This window comes from Lissotriton helveticus, chromosome 1_1 (genome assembly GCF_964261635.1).
Source record: "Lissotriton helveticus chromosome 1_1, aLisHel1.1, whole genome shotgun sequence".
In the NCBI taxonomy this organism is placed as follows: domain Eukaryota; kingdom Metazoa; phylum Chordata; class Amphibia; order Caudata; family Salamandridae; genus Lissotriton; species Lissotriton helveticus.
The window spans coordinates 1,918,393,586-1,918,417,905 of NC_136057.1; the positions used below are offsets into that span (position 1 = coordinate 1,918,393,586).

General features: G+C 42.3%; 1 protein-coding gene across 1 annotated transcript in view; it reads right to left on the reverse strand.

The window, feature by feature from the left end:
* The window catches only part of LOC144754936 (uncharacterized), a 403,817-nt gene that overhangs the window by 63,459 nt on the left and 316,038 nt on the right, over positions 1-24,320 (reverse strand). Inside the window, exon 33 of the mRNA XM_078643299.1 lies at positions 13,895-13,946. Within this exon, the coding sequence (XP_078499425.1) occupies positions 13,895-13,946 (52 nt within the window). The remainder of the gene's footprint in view (positions 1-13,894; positions 13,947-24,320) is intronic.

A 24,320-nucleotide genomic window follows, 5' to 3' on the forward strand; every position in this document is an offset into this window, starting at 1 on the left:
TTAGGTATCTCATAGTGCACATGTAGTGCAGCATATTAAACAGTACCCAGAAGTGCAGCACTGCATGGAACAACTTTGACACTTACAAAAGCTTCAGCTTCTGCATGCCCCCTACACAGTGCTAATTATATACATTTTAAACTGATGGTATCTTGCTGGAGATGAACTGAAACCTATCTTGCAACATGGTGCATCTTTTACACAAAAGTGACCCACAATGGAGCAAAAGAGGCGCACGGCCACCATAAATCTGACCCTAACATTTTAAATGATTGTTTTAAGATGCCAATAAGGTGTAACCTATCCACAGATTTGTTTCAGGTAAGTCCTACTCAGGGTTGCAGATGGAATTTAGGTTTGTTGAAGAATACAGAGGAGATAATACATGTGGAGGCCTACCAACGAAGTGAGTCATGTCCACTGCACTGTTGAACAAATGTCAGACCTCCTCTGTCTCCAGGAACAGGCCTAAACCTCATCTACACAATGTGATGTGTAATGTTAGGAAACACAGGTAATATAATTGAAAAACGTGCAATTTTTTTTGCTCATTCAACAATCATATCACCTGTGTTTCCTTTGCTTAGGTATCTCATTGTGGAAATGTAGTCTATCATATGAAAGACTACGTAGAATATGAGCACTGTATGCAACAACTTTGACACTTACAGAAGCCTCTCCTTCTCCATGCCTCCTACACAGTTCTAAATGTACATCATAAATGCAAACAGTACAGAATTAATTATACATGTTAAATGGTTTATTTTTGCTGTTCTCAGAATGTATCAAATTTCACTAAAAACAGTGACTTGAAGGTATTCATCATATAATAGCGGGGAAAAAAAAAACACAATCAAAATGATTGTGTTTAAAAAACCCATACAACATAACAAATCAGAATTCAGAACTCCTTAAAGTTAACTTACTTTCCATGACGTCGAAGGATGTCCTATGAACAGCTTACACTCTGTTGTGCTGTTATTACTTTCAGACCGCCACTTTCTGAAAGAAAACCTCCATCGTTTTGAAAAACATGTTACATACAATAAATGACTTCTTGCTCTCTACCACACGTTTCCACAAGGCCAAATCATGTCAGAGCCATTTATAACTCTTAGAATTCTTGTAAGCCAATCCCGTCATGTTGTATTTCCGCAACTTTCACAATTAAAATGTTGAAGATCATTTTCACAATCCTGGACTAGTAATATCTTCCCCTTCGTGCTCAGTCATGTTCTACATTTCCTATGACACTGATACTGCTTACTATGAAGCAGACTTACACTATCTCTATGACTACTACAATTATTTAATTCTCTACATCACTTTTAATCACAAAGCAATATAAAACAGTAGACAGCATTGCAGACTTACATTCCCTCTACTCCATGTTTTGATTGGCTGCTTCAATTTGCTTATAAAAAGAAACAGTTTTTCTGAATTCATTCAAAGTGCAGTTATTTCTCCATGACGTCCAGTGTTATGGTAAGAAGTTATGTCTCTGTACTACACTTATCCTCAAGGCCAAATCGTGTAGGAGCCATTAGAACTTCTTGAAATTCCTCAGAGCACATCCCGAGATTCTTTCCCTAAAATTTTGGTTTTAAAAACACCAGGTAAGAGTTTTTAAGGTCATACGGCAATTTTTTTTTGAAAATTAAAACAGAATCATTGCAGAATGACCAGCCATTTCTAGACTTTAAATAAGCTGTGTAATGTCCTGATGTTATTGAAGGACCGTCATGATATATAATTGCTGCAGTTACAAAAGTCCTTCCTGATATTGACAACTGCGAAGCCACTACATTTTTAATTAAAGTTGTCAATTTTGTTCCATCAGGCCTACATCGTTGGAACATTAAAATAACATACTGGCCATATGTTCGTATAAATAATGTGGACATCATTTCAGATTTACATTGGCTACACTCCATGTTGTGATCAGCTGCTTTTACTAGTTTATTAAAAGAGACTGATTTACTGTCTGGCAAAGTTAAATATATAAATCTTTCTGAGTCTACACTAGTAGTACTTGATACCCTACAGTTCTCGCAGTCATGCTGCCATTGATAAGAAAGCCCAAACAGGTGATCTACATCTACACCTTCAGCATGCAATACATCAAGCATATACATTAAAAACTCCTGACAATCTTGCTGAATATTTTGAGAGAATTGTGTTTGGCCTGAACATCTGTCTAACAGATTTCGAATTTCAGACACACTTTCTATTTTTGTTCTATCAGTGCTACATTTCTCTAACACAGAATTTAACAAACTGCAAAATCTTTGATCAGAATTGACCACAATCTCTTCTTTTACATTTTCTAGAGAAAACAAAACATTAACCACTACATTAGCATAGCAGTTGACACCAGAACTGTTTTCAAATTGAAAACCAACAACATCTTCAACAGAATCCTTTTTGTTTCTGCTTATAATTTCAGGTTCATCGACTTTTCGTCTTTTTGCTACAACCTCCCCAGTATTGGTCACATTTCTTCGTTTCCGGCCTACCACACGTTTCTCAAACAAAGGATATTGAGGCAAATGTGGCGCATACTCTCTTCTTAACCTATTGTATTCCTTAACACAATCTAGATCCGCACAAATGTTTGTGACATCACACTCAATCAAGTACAATCCCGATAAAGTTCTAACTCGTGACAATGCCACATATGCCATACCCTCCTTGAACACAGAACTGCCAATATTCACCAATGCACTGTCTACACTTAAACCTTGCGATTTATCGATTGTCACCGCATATGCCAAGCAAACAGGAAACTGCTTACGGCGAACATATAAGTCTTTTACAAGCAAAAATCTAGCAGAACAACGACCAATTAGCTGTACTTCCTCAATGCCATCAAATTTAATTTTAAAAAATTCAATTCCATCTCTATTTCTGTATTTTACAAAATCAACAACATTACCCATTGATCCATTTACCAGACCTCTTTCAACATGTAAATTCCTTCTTAAAATTATACGGCAGTTCAAGCACACATTCAGAGTCTTTTCAAAACCTGCAGTTTTAGATATAGTCTTCTCTAATGAATCCAATTTTGTTTTCAAATTCTCAGACAAAATAATTGTTGATCCCATATGCTCTACTCTGTCAATAGCTTCCAGTTTCACAATCTGTTGCTTTTCTAAATGCAACATTTTGTTGTTGAATTTGGCACATTCTGCAAGAGTTGGCATCAAACATATTCCAGATTTCTTCTCAGTAATTTTCTGAAAAATATTCTCAGGCACAACATCTTGTTCTGGATATAAATTTGACAGTAATCGTGCATGTTAAAGCTTCTTTCCCATGCTCGGTCACTTTTCCAATTCTAACATCTTGTAGAATAGTCTTGTAAACTTCATCCTTCGCCTGACGCATATTTTCATGCAGTTCAGCATAATTGAAGTTTCACCATATATTGACGTTGCCAATGCTCCCTAGGCACTTCCTGGTATCTTCATGCGTGAGCATTTTGAACACAGGTTGCCCTTTCACTGGTGTAAGCTGCAGAAGATCTCCGAAAACAATGATGTGTTTGCCACCAAATAACACATCATACTCTGTTTTGAGAACTTCTTGCATTCTCAAATGCACAAAGGCAAGCATGACATTGGAAACCATTCTTACTTCGTCAATGATAAGAAGTTTCATTTTCCTCAAGATTCTTGAAACTTCACAACAAGCATCTCCAGATAGCTTGTGATATTGTAATTTGTTGTCATGCTTCACTGGCAGCATCAGTAAACGATGTAAAGTAATCCCTTTAATGTTATGTGCTGCCAGTCCAGTTGGAGCAGTGACAACACAAGACAGCGATGACTCTGTCCTTTCCTGCAAATAACATGAAATTGCTTTAATAAGGAAACTTTTTCCAGTTCCTGCTTCTCCACTCACGTACAGTCGGACAGGCTTCAACGACGTACATGAGCACTCTTTCTTGTCATGACTTAATCCATGATCAATTTGCATGGTAACTTCGTCATATATTTTCCTCTGCTCAACGTTGAGTTGTCTTTCCAACTCTTCTAAGTTAACCGCATCCTCCTGAGCATGTGCCATGGCTCTTTCCACTTCATTCATAGCAGTGGCAGCTTCATTTTCGATAACAGGTCCTCCTAGTGGATCCTGACTCAATGAAGCAGAAATCTGACTGTCCTGAGAACTGTCTCTGGCAATCTCGGCTGCAATCGTTGCTTCCTGCTCAATTTCCGCATTCAACATTTCTACATATTTGGGAAAAGCAGGACATTCTATGGTCTCCTTGGCAGCATTGAAAGAGTCTTCGTAACAGAGGAAATCTCCAAGCAGTTCCTCTTCTGCACGCCAAGGCTTGAAAAGTTGCAAAAGTGCTAAATAGAAAAACTCCTTTTTTTCAGGAGATTCGCCACTCCATTTTCGATGGTTTACCAAGTGGCATTTTCTTTGCTTGACCAGACATCCCTCACTTCCTATTACAGCATACACTCCTTTCTCAGTATCTTCTTTGATGTTCCTCTTGAATATGTAATTTTGAAGAACCTCATACAGACAAACATTCTCGAGGTGACTGCTTCGATTTGGATAATATGTATCCAACATGTTGGTCTTCAAAATGTCGGTACTGTTTGGCTCCTTTTCCGCCAAATACTCAATTTCCCGCACAGGTTTCAGAACTCGATTACGCGTTGCAGCAAGACCAAGACTCGCCCAAACGATACTCCTGGACTTGGCATAGAGACTTGCTGAAGACAACCGGTCAGAACATTCGTAAGCTCCGATTTCTCGATGCAACAACATCTTCAGACTGAAACTGTACAACTTCTTGCTGAGTCTTTTTTCATGGGAAATGTCCTCCCACATATCCTTCAATTCTGTCTTCTCTTTTTTGGTGATGTAAGATGTCACATACCGAGCCACAGCCATACAGTTATCAGCCACAAACTGTATATCCATGTTAGCATTCCACATGGACAAAATCACCGGGTTGTAGTCGTTGATGTACTTAGACTCTTCGTTCCTCTTCAAATTGTATGTGTTTTTAGGTGATTTCTTCATCACATTATGTCGCAGCGAAGACATCAAACTGTTTACTCTTCCTTTAGAAATCACCGGTCGTGGAAAGCCGAAACGACATTTGGTGTAGAACTTGTCCTTGTTTCGGAATTTACGACGACAGTACTTTCCACATCGATGGCTTTGGAAACGTAGAACTTTTTCTCTTAGGCTTTTCTTCTCCTTTGCGTTTGGAACAGCACACGTAGAATACTGTTGTATGAAACTCATCACTGAGTCTTCTGGATCCGTTCCAAATTTAGGTGCATCCTTGATCCACAGCAGCATATGTATATGAGGAGCACCTCTTGCTTGGTACTCCTTTCTCCAGAAGAAATCCAACACCTCTCCAAGAGGTGGATTCTTCTTATTCATGATGAAAGACATCATAGCTTCAAATCTATGATTGAAGTACCTGCATACATTGACTGGATCCAAAGAGCACAGTTCTCCGGGTGTTTTGAATTCGATGTTTTCGATGTTTCCATTTGCCTCTCGTAGAAATTCAAGTAAGTCTTCCCAGCCATACTCGGCACAGCTCAGAGTGAGGAACCATGTGGGAGTTCCTAAGTTCCTCAGCATACATTTTAAATCACCATGACGATGGTACCAGTACTCATTAGTACCACGCTGACACGCCATGAGATTAATCAGGTGAGAATCCAAAATACTGTCCTGGACATTGACTTTATCCATAAAGTCACTTGCCGAGATGTTTTGCATGTGTATACCACTTTTCAAGATGTGGTTCACTGCATATGACAGTCCAGACAGATCGCTTTCAAACAGGAGATGAAACAAATAGGGAATGCATTGTCGAAACCTAGCATCTCCTGCATACAATCGCAAAGTCCGGTATTCAGAAGCAGGAATTTGATGAGGTCGCTCATCATATCTTCCTCCCTGACCTGTTGGAAAAAGCTGTGGGAAACACCGAGCTTCCAAACTTTCCTCCCAAACACTAATGGGACTCCCTTTGGCTTGTTTCATTTGAAACAACTCAATAGCATTCCCCATGACTTCCTTGGAATGCAAAGGATGAACACTATAATGTTCATATATTTCTTCACTAGTACAGGGTTCTACTTTCTCAATTTGACCAGCACACAAATCGCTATCCTCTTCCTCACTTACTTCATCTTCTGCAACATATACATTCTTATAGTATTTATTATTTTTTTTCAAATACAATGTTGCCTTTTTAACTTTCCTAACATCCACTAAATCTTGCCATATTTTCTTATTCTTTGTCGGAACCCCATTAACTAAGATAACCAGAGGTTCCTCTTCCACTTTTTCTACTCCAATTGTGTTAATGTTTTTCTTCAAATCTAGAGGCAAATAAACAACTCTTCCCTTTAATCCTCTCTGTAAATCTGATGGAGGCAATTTCCCTTTCTTTGGCTCCATTCTTACAATAGCCTGAAAGGGATGGATACTTTGAATCAAAATAGATTCATAAGTATTTAAATCCTTCAATTCAGAAGGAATCTCAACCAATTCCAGATTATTATGAACTGCTCTAGCAGGCATCTGGTTTTGATTTAATTTGTTACAACAATAAGTACACACACGTTGATCCAATCCCAAATCAAAACAATTTTCTACCATCAAGTATGTTGTGAAATCCTTCCATTCACTATTATTTTCCCTTTCACTTTTTGCATATAAATACACTAACTTAGTCTGATTCTTATAATAAGTGCGTCGACAACACACACAAGTGAAATTTGGCCTCTCACTTGATTTCACCTCAAACGTCGCAATTTCCCTCTGGAAATTATCTGTACTGGAAACCTGTACACTATCTTCCACATTACCCGCTTCTTCTTGGTCAATTTCAACATTCTCCTCTTTACTTCCAAAGTAACAAAACTCAATTTCTTCACATATATTCTTCACATCTATTTCAGAACCATGCAAAAGAGCAGCGCATAATTGTTTAAGCATAATTGCTGGACTCTTAGCATAATACAACATTCTAGCTAATTTCCTCACTTTATTATGATGCACTGCTAGCATCCTGAAATGATGAAAAACACTCTGGCATACTCTCCTGGAAAGACAAGCCAGTGAATGACCATGCAAACCTGTCACTTCTCTCACTCTGCAAGGATCTAATTCTTGCAACAACTTCATTTTCTGCTTCAAACTTTTCTTATTAAATGACCGTACAAAATCACAAAGCAGATTGATGGAATCCTGTCGCACACTGCAAATACTACTACACTTCCAGGTGTACACAGGACCCTTAGGACGTCTTCCTAAAACCTCATTACCTAACACCTCTTCTATCTCTGTTGTCACAAGTTTTTCTTTTTCAACTGGACAACCATCTTTCACTTCATAAGCTCGACCACTGGTGTCAACTGCATGCACCAAATCATTATCCTGGAAATAACTCTCCTCATTAAAAAATGCCTCACAGCTTGAACTATGCATCCATTCTCCAGAAAAAACTTCACAAAAATTACTACGATTAACTATTCTCTTCCATCTACTATTTCTTTTGAAATCATAAATTGCCTTGTTTAGCTTCCTAATTCTATTGATTATCAAAATAAATAACTTACGTTTAATTTCAAATGCCTGATCAATAACTTTCTCAACTATTTTTTTTCTCTTATAAAAAACCACTTTCTGTTGACCTTTCTTAATATTTTTTAACAAATTGCCAATTATCCTGTTGCGGAACATTCGTTTACGAATGTCCCTAAACTGTTGTTTCCTTCTACTATCATGCACAGAGTTATCTCTTGCTCTAGCAGTAACATTTTTCATTGGCCTTTCCTTTCCGTTTGAATTGCTTCTCTTTTTCTGGACTGAAACATTTTCTGTAGTAATATTTTTTTTACTACAGATATTTCTTATGAATGTTTTTGTACTCTTACCCGGTGCTTTCTTGGTGACTTGACAAATCTTTTTGTTAGAGGACTGCTGCTTTTTTTCATTGACCTGCTGTCTTTCACGTTTTGCAGCCTTTCTCAGTCTTTCTTTGGTTGGCATGCTGAAATCTTGAAATGATCTGCAGTTGAATCTGTGGTAAAATATAATAAAAAAATTTATTAACCACTATTACCCAACAGTAAATCAATAACAGTAATCAAAAACTTAAAACACTACTTGACATTTTTACATAGAAGATTTTTTAGTGCTTGGCAAATTTAGAATACAGAAATAGCAGAAAAGAAATGGAATTTATATTCATTTTACCTGTGCTGTTTTATATGTGAATCTGATCTAATTTTATGAGCATATTTTAATATTTTATTGAAGACACTACACATAACCTGTTTTTGAAGGTGTCTTTATTTTTAAATTAAACGGTTTACATTTTTACTTTTTATTTATTATAAATTTTTAAAATAAATGTTTATAGTTCCATAGGCTCAAGCACGTCAGCTTCCCATCCTATGTCATACAATTCTGACAAATCTGCATCCTCATCACGTTCTTCTTCATCCTCAGGATTTAAATCATCCAAGGGATCAACATTCACTGATGTTTCAATTACGAGTTCAATGATGAGGTCGAAATCAACTGATTGCTGATTGTCGCTCATGTTGATGTTGTCTTTATCTTTAAAGAAAGATAACAACAATGAGATGTTGCAGAGTAAGAGACAAATCTCAGAGATTATAATAGTAAAATTGTTTAACAAGAGTAACATTTTGCAGCTATTATTTAGCCATGTCCAGCGATGCTGAGGAGGTGAAGCCTATGTCCAATTTTTCAGTGAACAGGACTCATCTCTTCTTAACCTTGGATAAGCCTCACCGACTCTGTGTCCCCTGCACATACTTAAATGTAAAGGGGCAGATTTATGTTAACTGGCACATCCCCAGGGATGCACCAGTTAACGTGCACCGCTGCTCTGCCACCCATGGTGTGCCGCATTTACAATCAGATAGGACAAAGCTGCGTCAAAACCCTGCGCCTGCTTGAAGCAGGCATAGGTCTTGACGCAGCATTGTGGAGATGGGGCACCCCTGAGCCTTGCTGGAGCTGCATCGCACTTGCGATACAACTCCAGTAATGCGCCACCTTTACGGCACAGATGCGTCACGCATCTGTGCCGTTTTTGCCTCATGGTGCGCCGCATTGTAAATGCAGCACACCATGGGTGGCGGAACAGCAGCGCAGGATGACTGGCACATCCCTGGTGATGCGCCAGTCATCATAAATCTATCCCTAAGCTTCTTATCTTGTTAGAGATGAACCGCCATATGTATCATCAAACTATTTTGCATTTCCTAAATAGCGAATTTTAAGAAATAAATAGCGATTCTTTACCATTCCTAATTTGCGATGAGCAAATTGCTAATTGCAAATTACCCATTCATTTCCATGGGCCAGGAGGCCCATAGGAATGAAGGTGTAATTTGCGATGTGGCACGCACTCCCCTTGGGCTACAAAGATTACTGGCAGCCTTCGATGCCTTTATGACCTCCCTTGATTTAAAAATTAACACAGACAAGTCACATGTCATGTCAGTGGGTGGGAGAAAGAATAAGAATTTGAAGACTTTTTTTTGTGCCAATACACCGATTTCTAGCGTAAAAACTTTCACCTATTTGGGGGTAGTTTATGACGACAAGGGCACGTGGGCACCCCAAATAACGGTCAAAATCAACGCTATGAAAAGATCAGCAGCTGCTATTGTCGGTTTTTCAAAACATCTGGGTGGCAAACCCACAGAAGCAATGCTAGCACTTTACAGAGCGAAATCTATTGCAGTAGCAAGGTACGGGGCTTCCATTTGGGGTTATACCAACAATGTAGAAGCAATCCAGGTTGAAGAAAACAGGTTTTTATGTATGCTGTTAGGTTTGCCACAATCCACAGCCACCTTTTCCGTTCATACGGAATTAGGCCAGGGGTATATAAGTGACACTATTAAACAGTCCCCAATTTTGATGTGGTTAAAAACGTGGCTGAATTTTAACTTAACTCTGAACCACACAATTATGAGGGACTGCTTACTCTTGGACAACATGAAAAATATCCCGTGGCTTGCATACATCAAAAATACCCTAAGCTCCCTGGGCCGCCCAGATCTATTCTACAAACCGGACTGCATTGTTAAAGATGACCTGGAATGGTTCAAAGTGTCTTTTATTAAAATGAGAGAAATGGAGCGGGAGAACTGTGAGCTTGTGAAACCCACTGTGAGGGAGCACTATATTTCTAAGACTACACCGGCCATTGAACCTTACTTAACGGTAGTGTCATTTCCGTTACACCGCTGGTTATTAACTAAACTAAGACTTAACCAGATTCACTTCCTGTTAAATGACTCTAAGGTGTGGGCTAAGCCCGAGGATTTACCTGTCTGCAAATGTGATAGTTACTCTCTGCAGGACACTATACACTTTATGTTTTTTTGTAGTATTTATACCCTGCCTAGGAAAAAGTATATTGTTCCGTTGCTTAAAAATAAGGGGTTTGTTCAAGCCAAACCTGCTCTATTTTATCTAAAAAAATTAGATTCACCACTAACAATGTTCAGTGTCGCAAATTTCCTGGTAGCTGCTTTTCGCCTTAAAAAACGTACCGGAAACAGTCAATATAACAACATTGGCGACAATTTATGGAATCATTGAAAAATTGCTGCATTTTTTAAAAACTTGTAAATATTTTAATTGTTCAATTTTAACAGCGACATCAATCCAATGTAACCGTACCCCCTGATTATGCATTTTGTACTTGTGTGCTTTTTATGGTTTGTTATGAACCGAAATAAAGTTGTTTTGAACTTGAATCTATTGGGCTCAGAGGTATGCTGAGAACAGAAATTTACCTAACCTCAATTTACAAGATGTGGAAATTAAGTGGTTTGGCCACAGAGGATTAAAATGTCACCAATTGATACCATTTGTGAAAACCTTTATGCATTTGCCAAAACCTGACCTGTTAATTGTGCACTGTGGAGGTAATGATTTGGGCACTTTGACTGGGGTAGGTCTGGAAATGCTTTTAAAGGACACCTTTGAGCAATTGATGGCACTTTTTCCTCAAACTGCCTTGGTATATTCAAATATATGCCAAAGACAGAAATGGAGGTGGTCAAACCAATTTTGTCCACAAATTGAGAAGTCGAGGAAGCATGTAAACAAATCTGTTTCAGCTTACATGAGAGACCATGGAATGGGCTCCATGTACAACAATAACTTGCGTTACTACATGCAAGATATCTACAGAGGAGATGGAGTTCACTTCTCAGATGAGGGCAACAGAATTTTCATTCTGAATTTAAGACTGTGCATTGGTACCTACTTATAAGTACCTAAATGTACCATAAACCCAAAAGCTCTTCTCAGAGCTACCCTACATCTGATCACTCACAATTATTATTTTTCTCTAACTTTTTTCACTAATTTTCAACAAAGTACGCTCCCCGGGGCGCTACCCGGTACGCGAACCGGAAGCTAACCTCGCGAAATTTTTTTAAAAAAAGTTTTTTTTCGCACATATAAGCCTCCTCAGCCACCCTCAGAAAACCTAGGGGGTCAAGATAAGTCTACCGTGCCCCCTCCTACCCATTCTGAACATTATTTGCCCTCCATCTTGTATCTTAAGTCGACCGAAACACAAAATGGTGGACTCCCGTAACGCTTCAGGTTCGCGTACCGGGGCGCTCGCCAGTTCGCGTACCGGGGCGCTCGCCAGATCGCGTACCGGGGCGCTCCCCGGGAAGCGCACCATCAAAAAAGGTGGGAAAGTAATTTACAGAAAAACGACTGGAGACACTCTCACCAAATATAGATTAGCTCATACTACATACCAATCCCTATCATTTTCACAAATTTGATTGAAATTCCATTTAGCCATTTAGCCTGTAGACCTCTCTAAATACCGTGAGGTAAATTACTTCTCAAAACACATCTGAAGTGTTGGAATTGACAACCAATGAAAATGTTACTTTCATTTTCTACTTTTATTACCTGACATTTGATTGGTTATATACCTGAATATATATAAAGGAAGAGAAGGAAACACAGCCATTTTGACTACTACTTCTTGTTGTACATTTCAATTGGATTTTCACTAATCACTTCAACTTCTTTGTAAAGGTAAGTTGTTATTTTTAAAACTGAAGTATATTGTGCACCAAAAGTTAATATGGTAAACTTTTTCTGATAGTTATATACTATCCCTCTGTAGTAGTTATAGATTTAGATAGACTTCTCTGTTATAGTTATGGATGGAGTTAGGTTTCTCTTGTATAATTATGAAATTACTTACGTTAAAACACATACACTTTTTTATATTCCTACTTCCACTCTGATACTATACACTGCCCAAAGATAAATTCACTGATAAAAACTGCCTATCTAAAATTAATCCCAACAGTGCCCTATCTCTACTAATAAATAATTTTTTTATCCAAATTTCAGGCAACATGGAAGGCGAACAGAAAGTTTCATTTCAAATTGTCCTGCAAGAGAGCAGCCAAGAATTAATTGATCCAAATTATATAGAATTTATGGATGAAACTTGGGACCAAGAACTACTGCAATGTGTGCAAGCAGTAGATGACCTCCTTCAAAATGAGGACATTTTACACCCTCAGAGATTACAAACTATGTTCAATGAAAATGACGACATTTCAGACAGTGAAATGTTAGAAATGTTATTAAATTTTGAAACACAATCACAATAATAAATAATTGCTTAAAAAATAAAGAAATTAAAAAATAATCAACAAAACCAACAATCAATTAACATACAGTATTTGAAAAGTCTATCATTCTTTTTTCCTTATAGTACGCTCCCCAGAACGCTTCCCGGTTCGCGAACCGGGCGCTCCCCACGCAAAAAAAAATTTTTTTTTTATTTTTTTTTGCCCTGCGGGGCCCTTTTAAAGCCTCCACATCAAACCTAGGGGATCAGGGAGGATCTACTATGCCCCCTTATGGTCATTTCCCCCTTTGTTTTGGCCTCCTCTTGTCTCTCGATCCTACCGAGAGACAAGATGGCGGCCGCTCCGGACTGTTTAGAATGTTGACAGACACCGGAGAGCCAATCAGCTTCGCTTCGCGAAGTTCCGTTACGCGTAAAGTACGCGTACCGGAGCGCTGCCCAGAGCGCGCTTACAGATATATATCTTTTTTTGAACGTTAATTTCTCAAAATCCACTGGAGCACATATATTGAGACCTAGCAAAGGCACATCGGGCTAACAGTCCCTACAATTTTGCCAAATTCGTGCAAATCCATTCAGCCGTTCGGGCTAAAAGTGAGGCCAACCGCCCTATGGAAATTAACATTGGAAAAACACGTTTTGGGACCCCCCTTTTTTCTCGGCCCCCCCTTGACGAACCCCCCCCAAATTTTCAGGGGCTGCTCAGAAACAAAATGTTCCATTTTCCTGAAAATTTCAGCCAATTCCGTCCACAAACGCCAAAGTTATTAGACATAGAATTTTCAAAAATCCCATAGGGAAAAAATCCTAACTATATATACCTACTGGCGACCGCCAGTAGGTAATTAACTATCCCATATTGGCCATCATGGAATATTCCTCTGTTTCCCCTTGTTTCCACTGCTTGCACCCCAGAATCCATGTGCCTCATCTCTTAGAAACGATTACTTTTCAGTCTCATAGAAACAGCTTCCATGTATTTGGGGTGAGGTCTTGATTTGGATGTGAATAAAGTATTAGCCAGTGCAGGTTTTCTACTGCAAGGGTATTGTTCCGCTTTTCTCAGCCAAAGAGCCAGTCTGACCACTGGATATTAGATTTGAATTTATGCAAAGTAAGTTTAGTAAACTCTTAAATAGAATGAATACAAGTAGTCAATATAGCCCTTCTATATAAATGAAGGTGCTGCACAGTAATTGTACTTACTCTGTTGTGTTTTCAGTTAGTTGTTTTGCTGTGGTGCTACACTGAACAGGAACTGAAAGAAATAGAATCAAGATTACTATACTGAAACACTGGCTAAAAACATAACAGTATATCAGGATTCAAGTGTGAAAAGCCTAATATTTTACTATGTTTTACATAGCAAATGCTTGAAACTCTTCTAAGAGCACCAGGAAACAACACACACTTTAGAATTAACGGACATGAAATGTTTCCCATGCTCATTCTCACACTGTTGATTATTTTACAAACATAATTAACAGTGTCCAAACCTTCTAGAACAAATAGTTTTGACTGATGGGTGTTCCATTCTCCCAATATCTCAATATATAAACTTTCTGGGCAAGATAACGTTTGAGTACATATTAGATTTCATCCCAGAAACTGGAAGTTGCTGTCAAAGAAATGTTGCCAAGCATACTTGTTGTCTTCAATTCTAGGACCACAGTTTTACCACGTTATTACAAAGTAAAGTAAAATTTGTTTCAGTTAATTAAAACCATACAGAGTTCTATGCTGTTAGAACTGTCAGCATTAGGGTCACCCCTAAGGTAGGCCCTAGGTAGTCGATATGGCAGGATGCTGTGTATGTAAAAGGTAGAACTTGAGATTTGCATTGCCTGGTAGTGAAAAACACCTAAATTCGTTTTTACACTATTGTGAGGCCTTCTCCTCTCATAGGTTAAATTTGGGACTTCATTATTACACGTTTAAGCTGATATTACTGTTAAAAGGAGAAGCTTTGTCATGTGTTATATCTTTGGAATGGTAATGAAAAATCATCTTTAATGGCAAAGTTAGATTTTACAATCCTATTTTAGAAAGGTCACTTTTACAAAGAGGACATATGCTCTTAAAGCTCTGTGTGCTTGCAGCCTGTCTTCTATATACATCTCGGGTTGGGGACAGCTTAAGTTAGAGCATTACCTCTAGACAGACACACACAAAGGAAGGTTAGCTGTGTCTAAGTGCCCATCTGCATCCCAATGGCTTGTCCTGGGCAGGATGGGAGGGAGGAGCTGGCAAGTACATCTGAATAGGCAATGGCCTGTCCTCACACAAAGGGGTGATTACACCCCCATAGTGAGTCCGGAGCCAGGGCTGGAAAGGAAGGACCTCTGTGCACTTCAAAGACCCTTCTTTGAAGTCACCCCCAATTCAAGGGCACAACTGGGTATACGTACTGGGTCTCTGACCACAACAAATCAGACAATTCTGGACCTACCAGGAACCTCTGTCAGAAGAACTGCAGTGTTGCTACAAGGACTGTCACTTTGCTGGTCTGCTGCTCTTAAAGAACTGCTTTTCTGCTGAATACTCTGCAGCCTGCTGCTCTCTTAACCAGCTGAGGGAGAGTTGAACTCTGCCTTGAACCCAGAGTGATCTCCAAGGGCTTGTTGGCTTTCTTCTTGTTGCTTGAGACTCCAGGATATCAAAATCTCATAACCTGCTTCTGTTTCTGGTCCAATGGAAGTGAACTGAGGTGCTTGCGCCAGTGAATTGGCATATGTCCAGTCTTCGTGGAACAAAACTGGCTGCAGTGTGGGAAGATCGACCCATCCTCTCGACTGCATGGAGAAACCTGGTGCATCTTCTATGGACCCGATGCTTCTAGGCTCGACGCATTGTCCTCAGAACTGACACATCACTTCCACTACATAAAGAAATATCAACGCATTTCCTCAACTGCGGGATCAACACAGATGCATCACCTGGCTGCAACCCACTTTCCTCTGTTGTGACTAGGAGGAAGGTATTGTGTTCCTTGGGCCTGCATAGCTCATGTATCCGGCCAGCACTCCATTGCAGTCTGCATGAACTCTCGACTTTGCCCCAGTCCAGCATGACCAGAGGACCCCCATTGGCTCTAATTGCTTTATTGCACTATTTTTACTTTTATTCTTTAACAATAAATATCTCAACTTCTATTCATTGGATATTTGTTGTTTTGATCGTCTTTTATTTATAGAATACATATCTGTTGTTTTAACGTGGTATTGAGCCTTTTGTTGGTGTTTACATTGTGTTTCTGTGTATTGTGTTGCAACAATACTTTACACATTGCCTCCTAAGTTAAGCCTGCTTCTCAGTGCCAACTACCAGAGGGTGAGCACAGGATAATTTATGGTGTGTGACTGACTTACCCTGACTAGGATTGTGGTCCCTACTTGGACAGGGTACATACCTCTGCCAAATAAAGACCACATTTCTTACACATGCAAGTAAAACAAATGCATAATGTAAAACTGTTAGAACTGGTACTTTCTTGTTGGCTGAGGCGATGGCGTAGCTAGGCAGAACCTACCAATCCGATCAGGGGTGGTGGATTACGCTCAAGTCATGAACTATGCTCACACTTGGATAACTTGGCACTGAGCAGTCAGGCTTATCACTAGGCCCAAGCATGTTAAAAATTACATCAGTAGTGTTCACACTTGGGAAAGATCCTACTTTACCCCCCAGCCCCCTTGTGTGGTGCAAACCGTTGCCAAAACTAGACCCACCCAGGCAATTATTATAATTCAATACCACACAGTTATAGGGTGCACCCCAGATCACAATGATATTACAAATATGCACATACAAAGATTTACAACACTTCTAAGCATTACCCTGGAAAGAGGCCACACAGGTGAAACCAATGTCAAACGTATGTATTCTTTTGGCATGGAATCAGTGTGTAAAACAACACCGCTGGTTGGTGTATTGAGTCTCAGGGAGTCTGCAGGCTATCATGCACACACACACACACACATATACTCCCTCAGCACCGATTTGTGGTGCAATAGATATCAGGCAGGTCCGTATGGAATGCACTCACACACATATGCACACAGCACCGTAATGCAGTGCAAATAATATCCGGCAGGTCAATGGATAGCACACTGCAGACCCGTGGCCCATGCCTCCCTCAACTCTCCAGCTCACCCTGACTACCCTATGCCCATGGGTTGGAGATAAACAGCCCTCCCCCAATACTAGACCAATTGCGGGCAGTGTCCCCAGGAAGAAGGTGGGGGTAGGTAGCAGGACTAGTTAGGAGACAGTCGCCAAATAGGGGTTTGGCCACAACTCAGGAAGTGTACCCACGGGATGCGGAGCAGAAGCCGGCTGGCAGAAACAGTCAGTCACTCAAAAGGGTTTCACAATGTGCCCACTTCTGATTACTCTCGGAAGCGTTCCTTCATCCCAATCATTCACTCTCACTACCCAAACTGGCAGCACGATGCCGTCAGGGCCGGGAGAAGAGAGGGCAGTTGGTCCGCCACACTTAGAGCCCAAAAGGAACAATCGATGAATGGAGAATGAAGCAGAGGAAGCCTCTTGGAAGAAAGACAGTATGTAAAAAGGGTGGTCCCAGTATTTATAATATCCGAATATGTTAGTGGTCAAGGCAAATTAGAACATAAATAGTCGAGACAAATCAAAGTAGATTTCAAAACACAGTGTTAATTAATCACACTGACGATGTTGGAAGGTTATTTCAAACCATTGAAAACAATCATTACATAAACAATTGGCGACATTGCAGTGCCCAGGGGATAAGGGTGGGGAAGGTATGTGATTGTGATGAGGTATGGGATGGAAGAGAGTGCGAATCACATATATTACAGGCAACAATTAATAAAATGCCAGAGAAAATGAATCAAAAACAACATATGAGTAAAAGTACATAATGTCTATATTGGTATGCTATGTATTTGTATTTTTTTATTTGTATTTTAGACTTGTAGAGCGCCTTATCACCCCGGGGTCTCTAAGCGCTTGACAGGCGAGTGAATACTGGCAGGGGGAAACAGACTAGATATTACCCCATGCCTCTTGGAAAAGCACGGTTTTTAGCTTTTTCCTAAAAGGCAGGAGTCTGGTTTCTTTGCGCAGATTAACATTCAAGCACATTCAAGAACTCAGTAATTCAAGTACTGTAGGTTAGACTGGCATCGGACAGTTGTCTTGGAAGAAAGAGGCACCCCATCAGGGACACGTCAGGCAATCAGGGCACAACCTCTGGTGCGCAGTGATACGAGTCACCCCAGACAATTTCTTTTTCACACACTGCAGAGTTGCTAACTCAGTACCCCCTGGAAATGAGGCACAATATTGGGTGCTCATTGCACAGTTCCGGTCACACACAACAAAGAGTTGCACATTTCGTACCTCCTTCCAAATGAGGCACAATGCCTGGTGCGCATTGATACTGGTCTTACCAAGCAATTCTGGTCACACACATACAGGCACGGGTTTAGCAGTGCCTCATGAGGTACAATGAGGCACTACTAGCGGTTCGCCCTCACCTCCGAGGGTTGCAACCTGTGAATTGGACACTGCACACAATGAACATGCATGTAGCATGAGAGAGATGCGGCACGATCCACGAAGAGGGCCACGCTGGATCTCCCAACCTGTGAATCCGCTCACTGCCAACAAGACACTTGGTGCGTGTTGAGGTCCCTACGATACAGGGGCTCCACTCCTTAGATGCGAGTAATACTTTTGGGGATTTGCAAAAGGCAATCCAGTCTCCAGGCACAATTCTTAGTTCCATGCTCCTGACGTGCTACCAGTTGGGATGCAGTTGGTAATATGGGCACTTAAGAGGGCACCGCACGCCAGGTGTCACAAGTGGATGGTGTGGGTCCCTCAGGGGAGGCCTTTGATGTCCCTGAGTCCTCCACAAGAGAACAGGGAGCAAGCCCTTGCAGAGCACACTACAGGGTATCACCCAGCAACAGGTAGTCGTCCCAGGCCAGTCACTATTAAGGAAGGTTGCACAATCCCTTCCAATGGTAGTAATTCTCTTTTTGAACAACAGGATCCTCTGGCAGTGTGCACCATGCAGTTCCAGGTTCTGCAGTCCCACGTCCCCACAAGTGTATCTCTACCCTGCTGAAGTATGGCTCCAGTAGTGCCTTTGAAGTTGGGGATGGTTCAGAGGGGTTCCCTCTAAACCACTGATATCTCCCCAAGATTTCAGTCCTGTCTGCAATGAGGCTGTGGAATGCACACCTTAGTCTTAGTCTTTAGTGGGTCCATGATGTTGCTCCTAGAGGCCAAGTGTCAAAAGCTCCCCCTCCAGTCCATACAGCCAGGAATTCAGATGACAGCGGTCTGTCATTCCAGTTGCATGTCCAATGTTTAGCTGTTGCTGGGGGATGCACAGATGTGAGCCCCCCAGCCTCTAGTGTGGGATGGGGTCAAACTACAAGTCACACAAAGAGTTTAAGAGCAGAGAAAAGCCCACTTTCTAGAAATGGCATTTCTCAGCTAATAATGACAAATCAACATTTATCACAGGAGAGGGTTTTAATGCACTGGCATATCCCACTCTATCTTTCTTGCTGGATCCAGTAACCGTGTCTCGGTCATACCGCAGCAGCAGGATTAGCGCGAGGAGGGTGCGAAGCGGCAGACCCGAAGCAGCTTACTCCTCAACCCACAGCCCACAGCCCCGGTCCCGGCCCCGGCCCCAGCCCCAGCCCCAGCCCCAACACAGGGGTTCAGCCGACGTTCAAGCCGGGGGTCCGGGTGCCAACAAGCCGCGAGCTGTGAATCGTGGTCAGTTCCACGTCCTCGCTTCCCAAAGCAGGAAGTGAATGCGAGGTAGCAAGGGGTGTGAGCGGGCGCACCCTTCGAAAGGCCGAACCGAAGTTAAAGCGGGTCACTCGACTGTCGCTTCACTGCTTTACTGCCTCCCCGTTGCTTGTGCTGCCGTGTGAGACCAATCCTGTGGAGGCACTTCCCACAGTCTGCAGTGAGTCAGCGAAGTAGACCAACTGGAGGTGAAAATCCGGCGGCCATAGGTACAGAGAGTTGAGCAAGCAGAGCAGAGCAGCTGTGCTAAATCGTGGAGGGTTGGGTTGGGTCGAGCAGGGTCACACTATCTTCCCCGCTCCCCTCTCACTTCTTGATTTTCCCTTCCGTGGCTCTGACGGCTCTGGCACTGGTGGTTTCCTTGGAACTTCGCACCCTTGCATCCAGCCCTAAGCGCCAAACAGAGCCGGTGTACCAAATTAAAATGAAAAACGTGCGGAACCAGCAGGACCTGGCAGCACCATGATTCAATTACCACTCAACCATATTACATCGCCGGCAAGCCCGGTCTCAGGGCTTTTGAACTGTCCTCACTGTCCTCACTGTTCTCCCTGCCTGACTGCCCGATCGCACTTGATTTCGCTTGATCACACCGCCTGGCGGACCTTAAGAGACCAGACGTGTGGTTTGTAACGGGCCCAAAGGCAAAGCTAAGCAAAGCTAAGTAACCAGAGCAAGCAAAGCAGCACAAGGCAAGGCAAGGCAAAGGAAAGCAAGGCAAAGGAAAGCCTAGCAAAGCACAACACAAAGCAAAGCACTAAGCAAAGCAAAGCAAAGTAAAGCATCAAGCACCAAGCACCAGAACCCACCAGCCGGAAATGCGTTCAGGAAAGGAGGAGTGCCCCCACCCAAATCAAAGCACAAGGCTAAGGAGGAACTCACAGCACTCACCACAGCCCTTCTCAGCAGGCCGTTGTCAGGATCGGATCCACCACGCAGTAGCGATCCGGCTTCAGCCGGCGCAACCGAATCTGAGGCAAGTGTTGAGCCAATAGCGACTCTGAGTAAACACAGAGCATCGGCCTAGGACGCCAGGTGGAAAAGAGGCACCACAGCTTCTCGTACGACCCACATCAGGCCCCACTTAGGCCAAAACAGCAGCAAGCGGGCCCTGATTACTGACTTTTTAAAAATTGCTATAAAAACTACCTCGGAAAATCGATACCACAACAACCACAAGACTCCGAATGCAAATAAATCAACTCAATCTACCACGGCCTCCACAAGTGGGGCCTCCATGGGCCCCTCACGGGACAGAACCACCATAAGAAGTGAGGACGCCAGGAGCGGCTGGGTAGCCACATCCGAAACAACCACCGTAGTCCCAAGCCTCCAAACTCTATCTTCCAATGCACTTCACTCCTCGGACCTGCAATAAAGGCCAAAATCCGTTGTAATTGAGGCACAAATTCATCATCACTTCCAGCCTTTTCAGTCTTTCCCAGCACCCCCCTGCTTGCAGCCACCACTTTCACCCTTGTTCTCATTAGGCTCCCATGACCCCAAAAGCCTCAATGATGGCGCCACCACTCTTCAATTGACCTCAAATACCATGAGTCCATTTGGCAATCTGATCACGCTATCAGGTGGCTGCCACCTCGAGGTGAAAACGTCTACCAATCTTAACGCAAACAGCAGAGACAGGCTCGTACAATCTTCGCATCAGCTGGAAGCTACACAACATAAAAGCCAATACCTTAGCCAATCTGAACCACTGAAGGAGTCGTTCTTTCAGGTCAACACATACAGATCCACCCCGCACTGCCACTCTTTCAAATCAAGGACACAAGAATAGGGGACTTACCTTGCATGACCCCTAGAAGTCAGAGTCAGAGCGATCGGCTCCCAGCCCTCACCAGCAATATGGCACATCATGCTCAGACTACCACTGAAGAATCCAGCTGTTCCCCAACATTTTTTGTCTGGCCACTCTTGCTCAACACTTTAGACACAATCAGCAAAGCTATAACCCTCCACGCTGACTAGCTTGACACCCAAGTAGATCTTTTAAACATTCTAGCTACTCACGTCCAGGGGATTAAACAGAACATATATAGCTTCAACGAGGTGATCGTGAAGGTACAGTGAGACCAAGAAACTGCATACCAATCGTGCCACTGCCATTGCACTCAAATCATTGATAAACTTGCTGCGGTTCCAATCTGACTGACAGACCTTCTAGGCACCACCAGGGAAGCCCTTTCAAACAATTCTCTCAAGGCAGGGAAAGCTCCCGATGCCCTACGGGAAAAGGATACGGCACGCCCAAGGCCCAGGGAAGGACAAATTATCGGCAGCATGGGCACGTTCTCAACTTTAATCTTAGAAAATACAACTGCACCCATGGCCGTAAATGCCAATGATAATTCCAACACTTCAGCCTCCCAAATTCTCGACAACTATGATCAGTCTTCAGGAAGGACTACCAAAGTAACTAAGCCAGTAACTAAGCGGGAGAAAAAAAGCCTTAGAAAAGCGAGAGAAAGCAAACAACCAAGTCAGTCAATTAACGTAACTACCGTCCAACTTGAACAGGGTAGGAAACAAAGCATTAAAGGCGAGGTCCCAAATACTTTGGACGCAATAAGCAACAAGGAATCCCTAATCGCCCCACTAGACTCCCTCGCTACATTTAGCAGTCCAAAATTAAACAAACACTGCCAGATAATCTATACAGTCTATTCAAACCACCAACCAGGAAATAGAAGCAACATGTTAACACCTCATTTAAGCAAACAGAAAATTCTGTATCTTCTGCCAGGATTGAACTGAAAGATCCAACTACAATGTGCCCCAGAGAGGACAATACACTAAAGGACAATGCCTGGAAAGACTGCCGCAACCTTCACAAAATCGACAAGAGAAGTCCGGGATGCAACGTCACTACCAACATAAAGGTCAATACAACTCCCAAACAAAACAATACTAACGTCTCTCCGCACTTGCCCTTGACGCTCTCAGGGCCCACAGGGGGAGTAACTACAACGAAACATGGTTCTGATTAAGCGCTGCAGCTTGAGATCTTCCCAAATAATAAAAAATTGGACTTTATCCCCCACGATGTCTCAAGGGGCAACCACGTCTTCCTTAACAGAAGCGTTCTGTTAAAACTATTCAAGGCACTCCCTTCTTTGAGCCACATTAACTCCAGGGACATTGAAAGCATAGGGTTCTACCAGAATCAGCATTCTGCGGAATTACAAGAATCAACCACCGCCACATTCACCAACTCCCTCCTTACTGAGCAAATCTGGCAGCAGAGGGTCTCCTTTGAAAAATGGGGAATTGAGTTAAAAAAGATCGAACCCCCATGTTATCCCAGCCCACTACACAAGCTTAAACATCCAGCGGGTCTGTTAAAAGGCGCCAAAGGCCCAGATAACTGAAGTCCTCTCCCAGGCATAGACTCCAAGGCCAGGACAATCACAATCACCTTTGCTCACCCTGAAGCCAGTCAGCCCACTAGACCCCAGCACTTAAACATGCCTGGAATCCCCCAAGCCGGGGCATGAAAAAATCCAAAAGTTGCCAGAAACTCACCCAAAGGCTACAAAATCTGCTCCTGGAACGTGTTTGGTCTCGGCATGAAACTAGAAGACCCGGACTTCATGGTGTTTACTACACAGTACAAAATACTCCTCCTCCAGGTAACCTGGCTTACAAAATCTACTCCCCTAGTAGGTTACAAGGAATTCCAGAATCTGGCTGTAACGGGGACTTACCAAGGGAGAGCAAAAGGGGGCCTCTCCACCTTTATTTTAACCGATACTTCCGGACTCGCTGTTGCCATAGACCTTGATTCCTCCTGGCTTCTATGCGACAAACTTGACTTTCTGCCTTTCACCAGCCTACTGATCATAAACATTTACATTCACCACGTGCCCAAACAAACAAGCATTTGCAATGCAACGGTCTCGCCTTTGCCAAAGTTAGAGCTATTGGCATTGTAAATGACAACATTTTTATTTATGTGTTGGCTTTGAAAACAGATAAATAAATGGCATTGTCATTTACAATGCCAATAGCCTAATCTCTCGCAAATGCGACACCTATTGCATTTGGAGCCACACAAAACCGGATCACAAGCAGGCAACGGAGGCACACCAAAAGCGGATCACAAGCAGGCAACAGAGGCACACCAAAAGGGGATCACAAGCAGGCAACAGAGGCACACCAAAAGCGGATCACAAGCAGGCAACAGAGGCACACAAAAGCAGCTCACAAGCAGGCAACAGAGGCACACGAAAAGCGGATCACAAGCAGGCAACAGAGGCACACGAAAAGCGGGTCACAAGCAGGCAACAGAGGCACACGAAAAGCCGATCACAAGCAGGCAACAGAGGCACACGAAAACCCAATCACAAGCAGGCATTAGAGGCACACGAAAACCCGATCACAAGCAGGCAACAGAGGCGCACTAAAACCTGATCACAAGCAGGCAACAGAGGCGCACGAAAACCCGATCACAAGCAGGCAACAGAGGCGCACGAAAACCCGATCAAAAGCAGGCAACAGCGGAACACGAAAACCCGATCACAAGCAGGCAACAGTGGCACACGAAAACCCGATCACAAGCAGGCAACAGAGGCGCACGAAAAACCAATCACAAGCAGGCAACAGAGGCACACGAAAACAGCAGATGGGTGCAGAGTATTATTTGGAGGATTGAGCAAACGCACAGGCCCTTGTGAGTGAGAGGAGAAATAACCAGAATGGGCAGAAACCTTAAAACAAAGAGGAGGCTTCGGTAACTGGGTTGGAAAACGCATTATTAATGTTATCAAAACCCTGCGCCCTGAATGTCAGACCCCCTCAA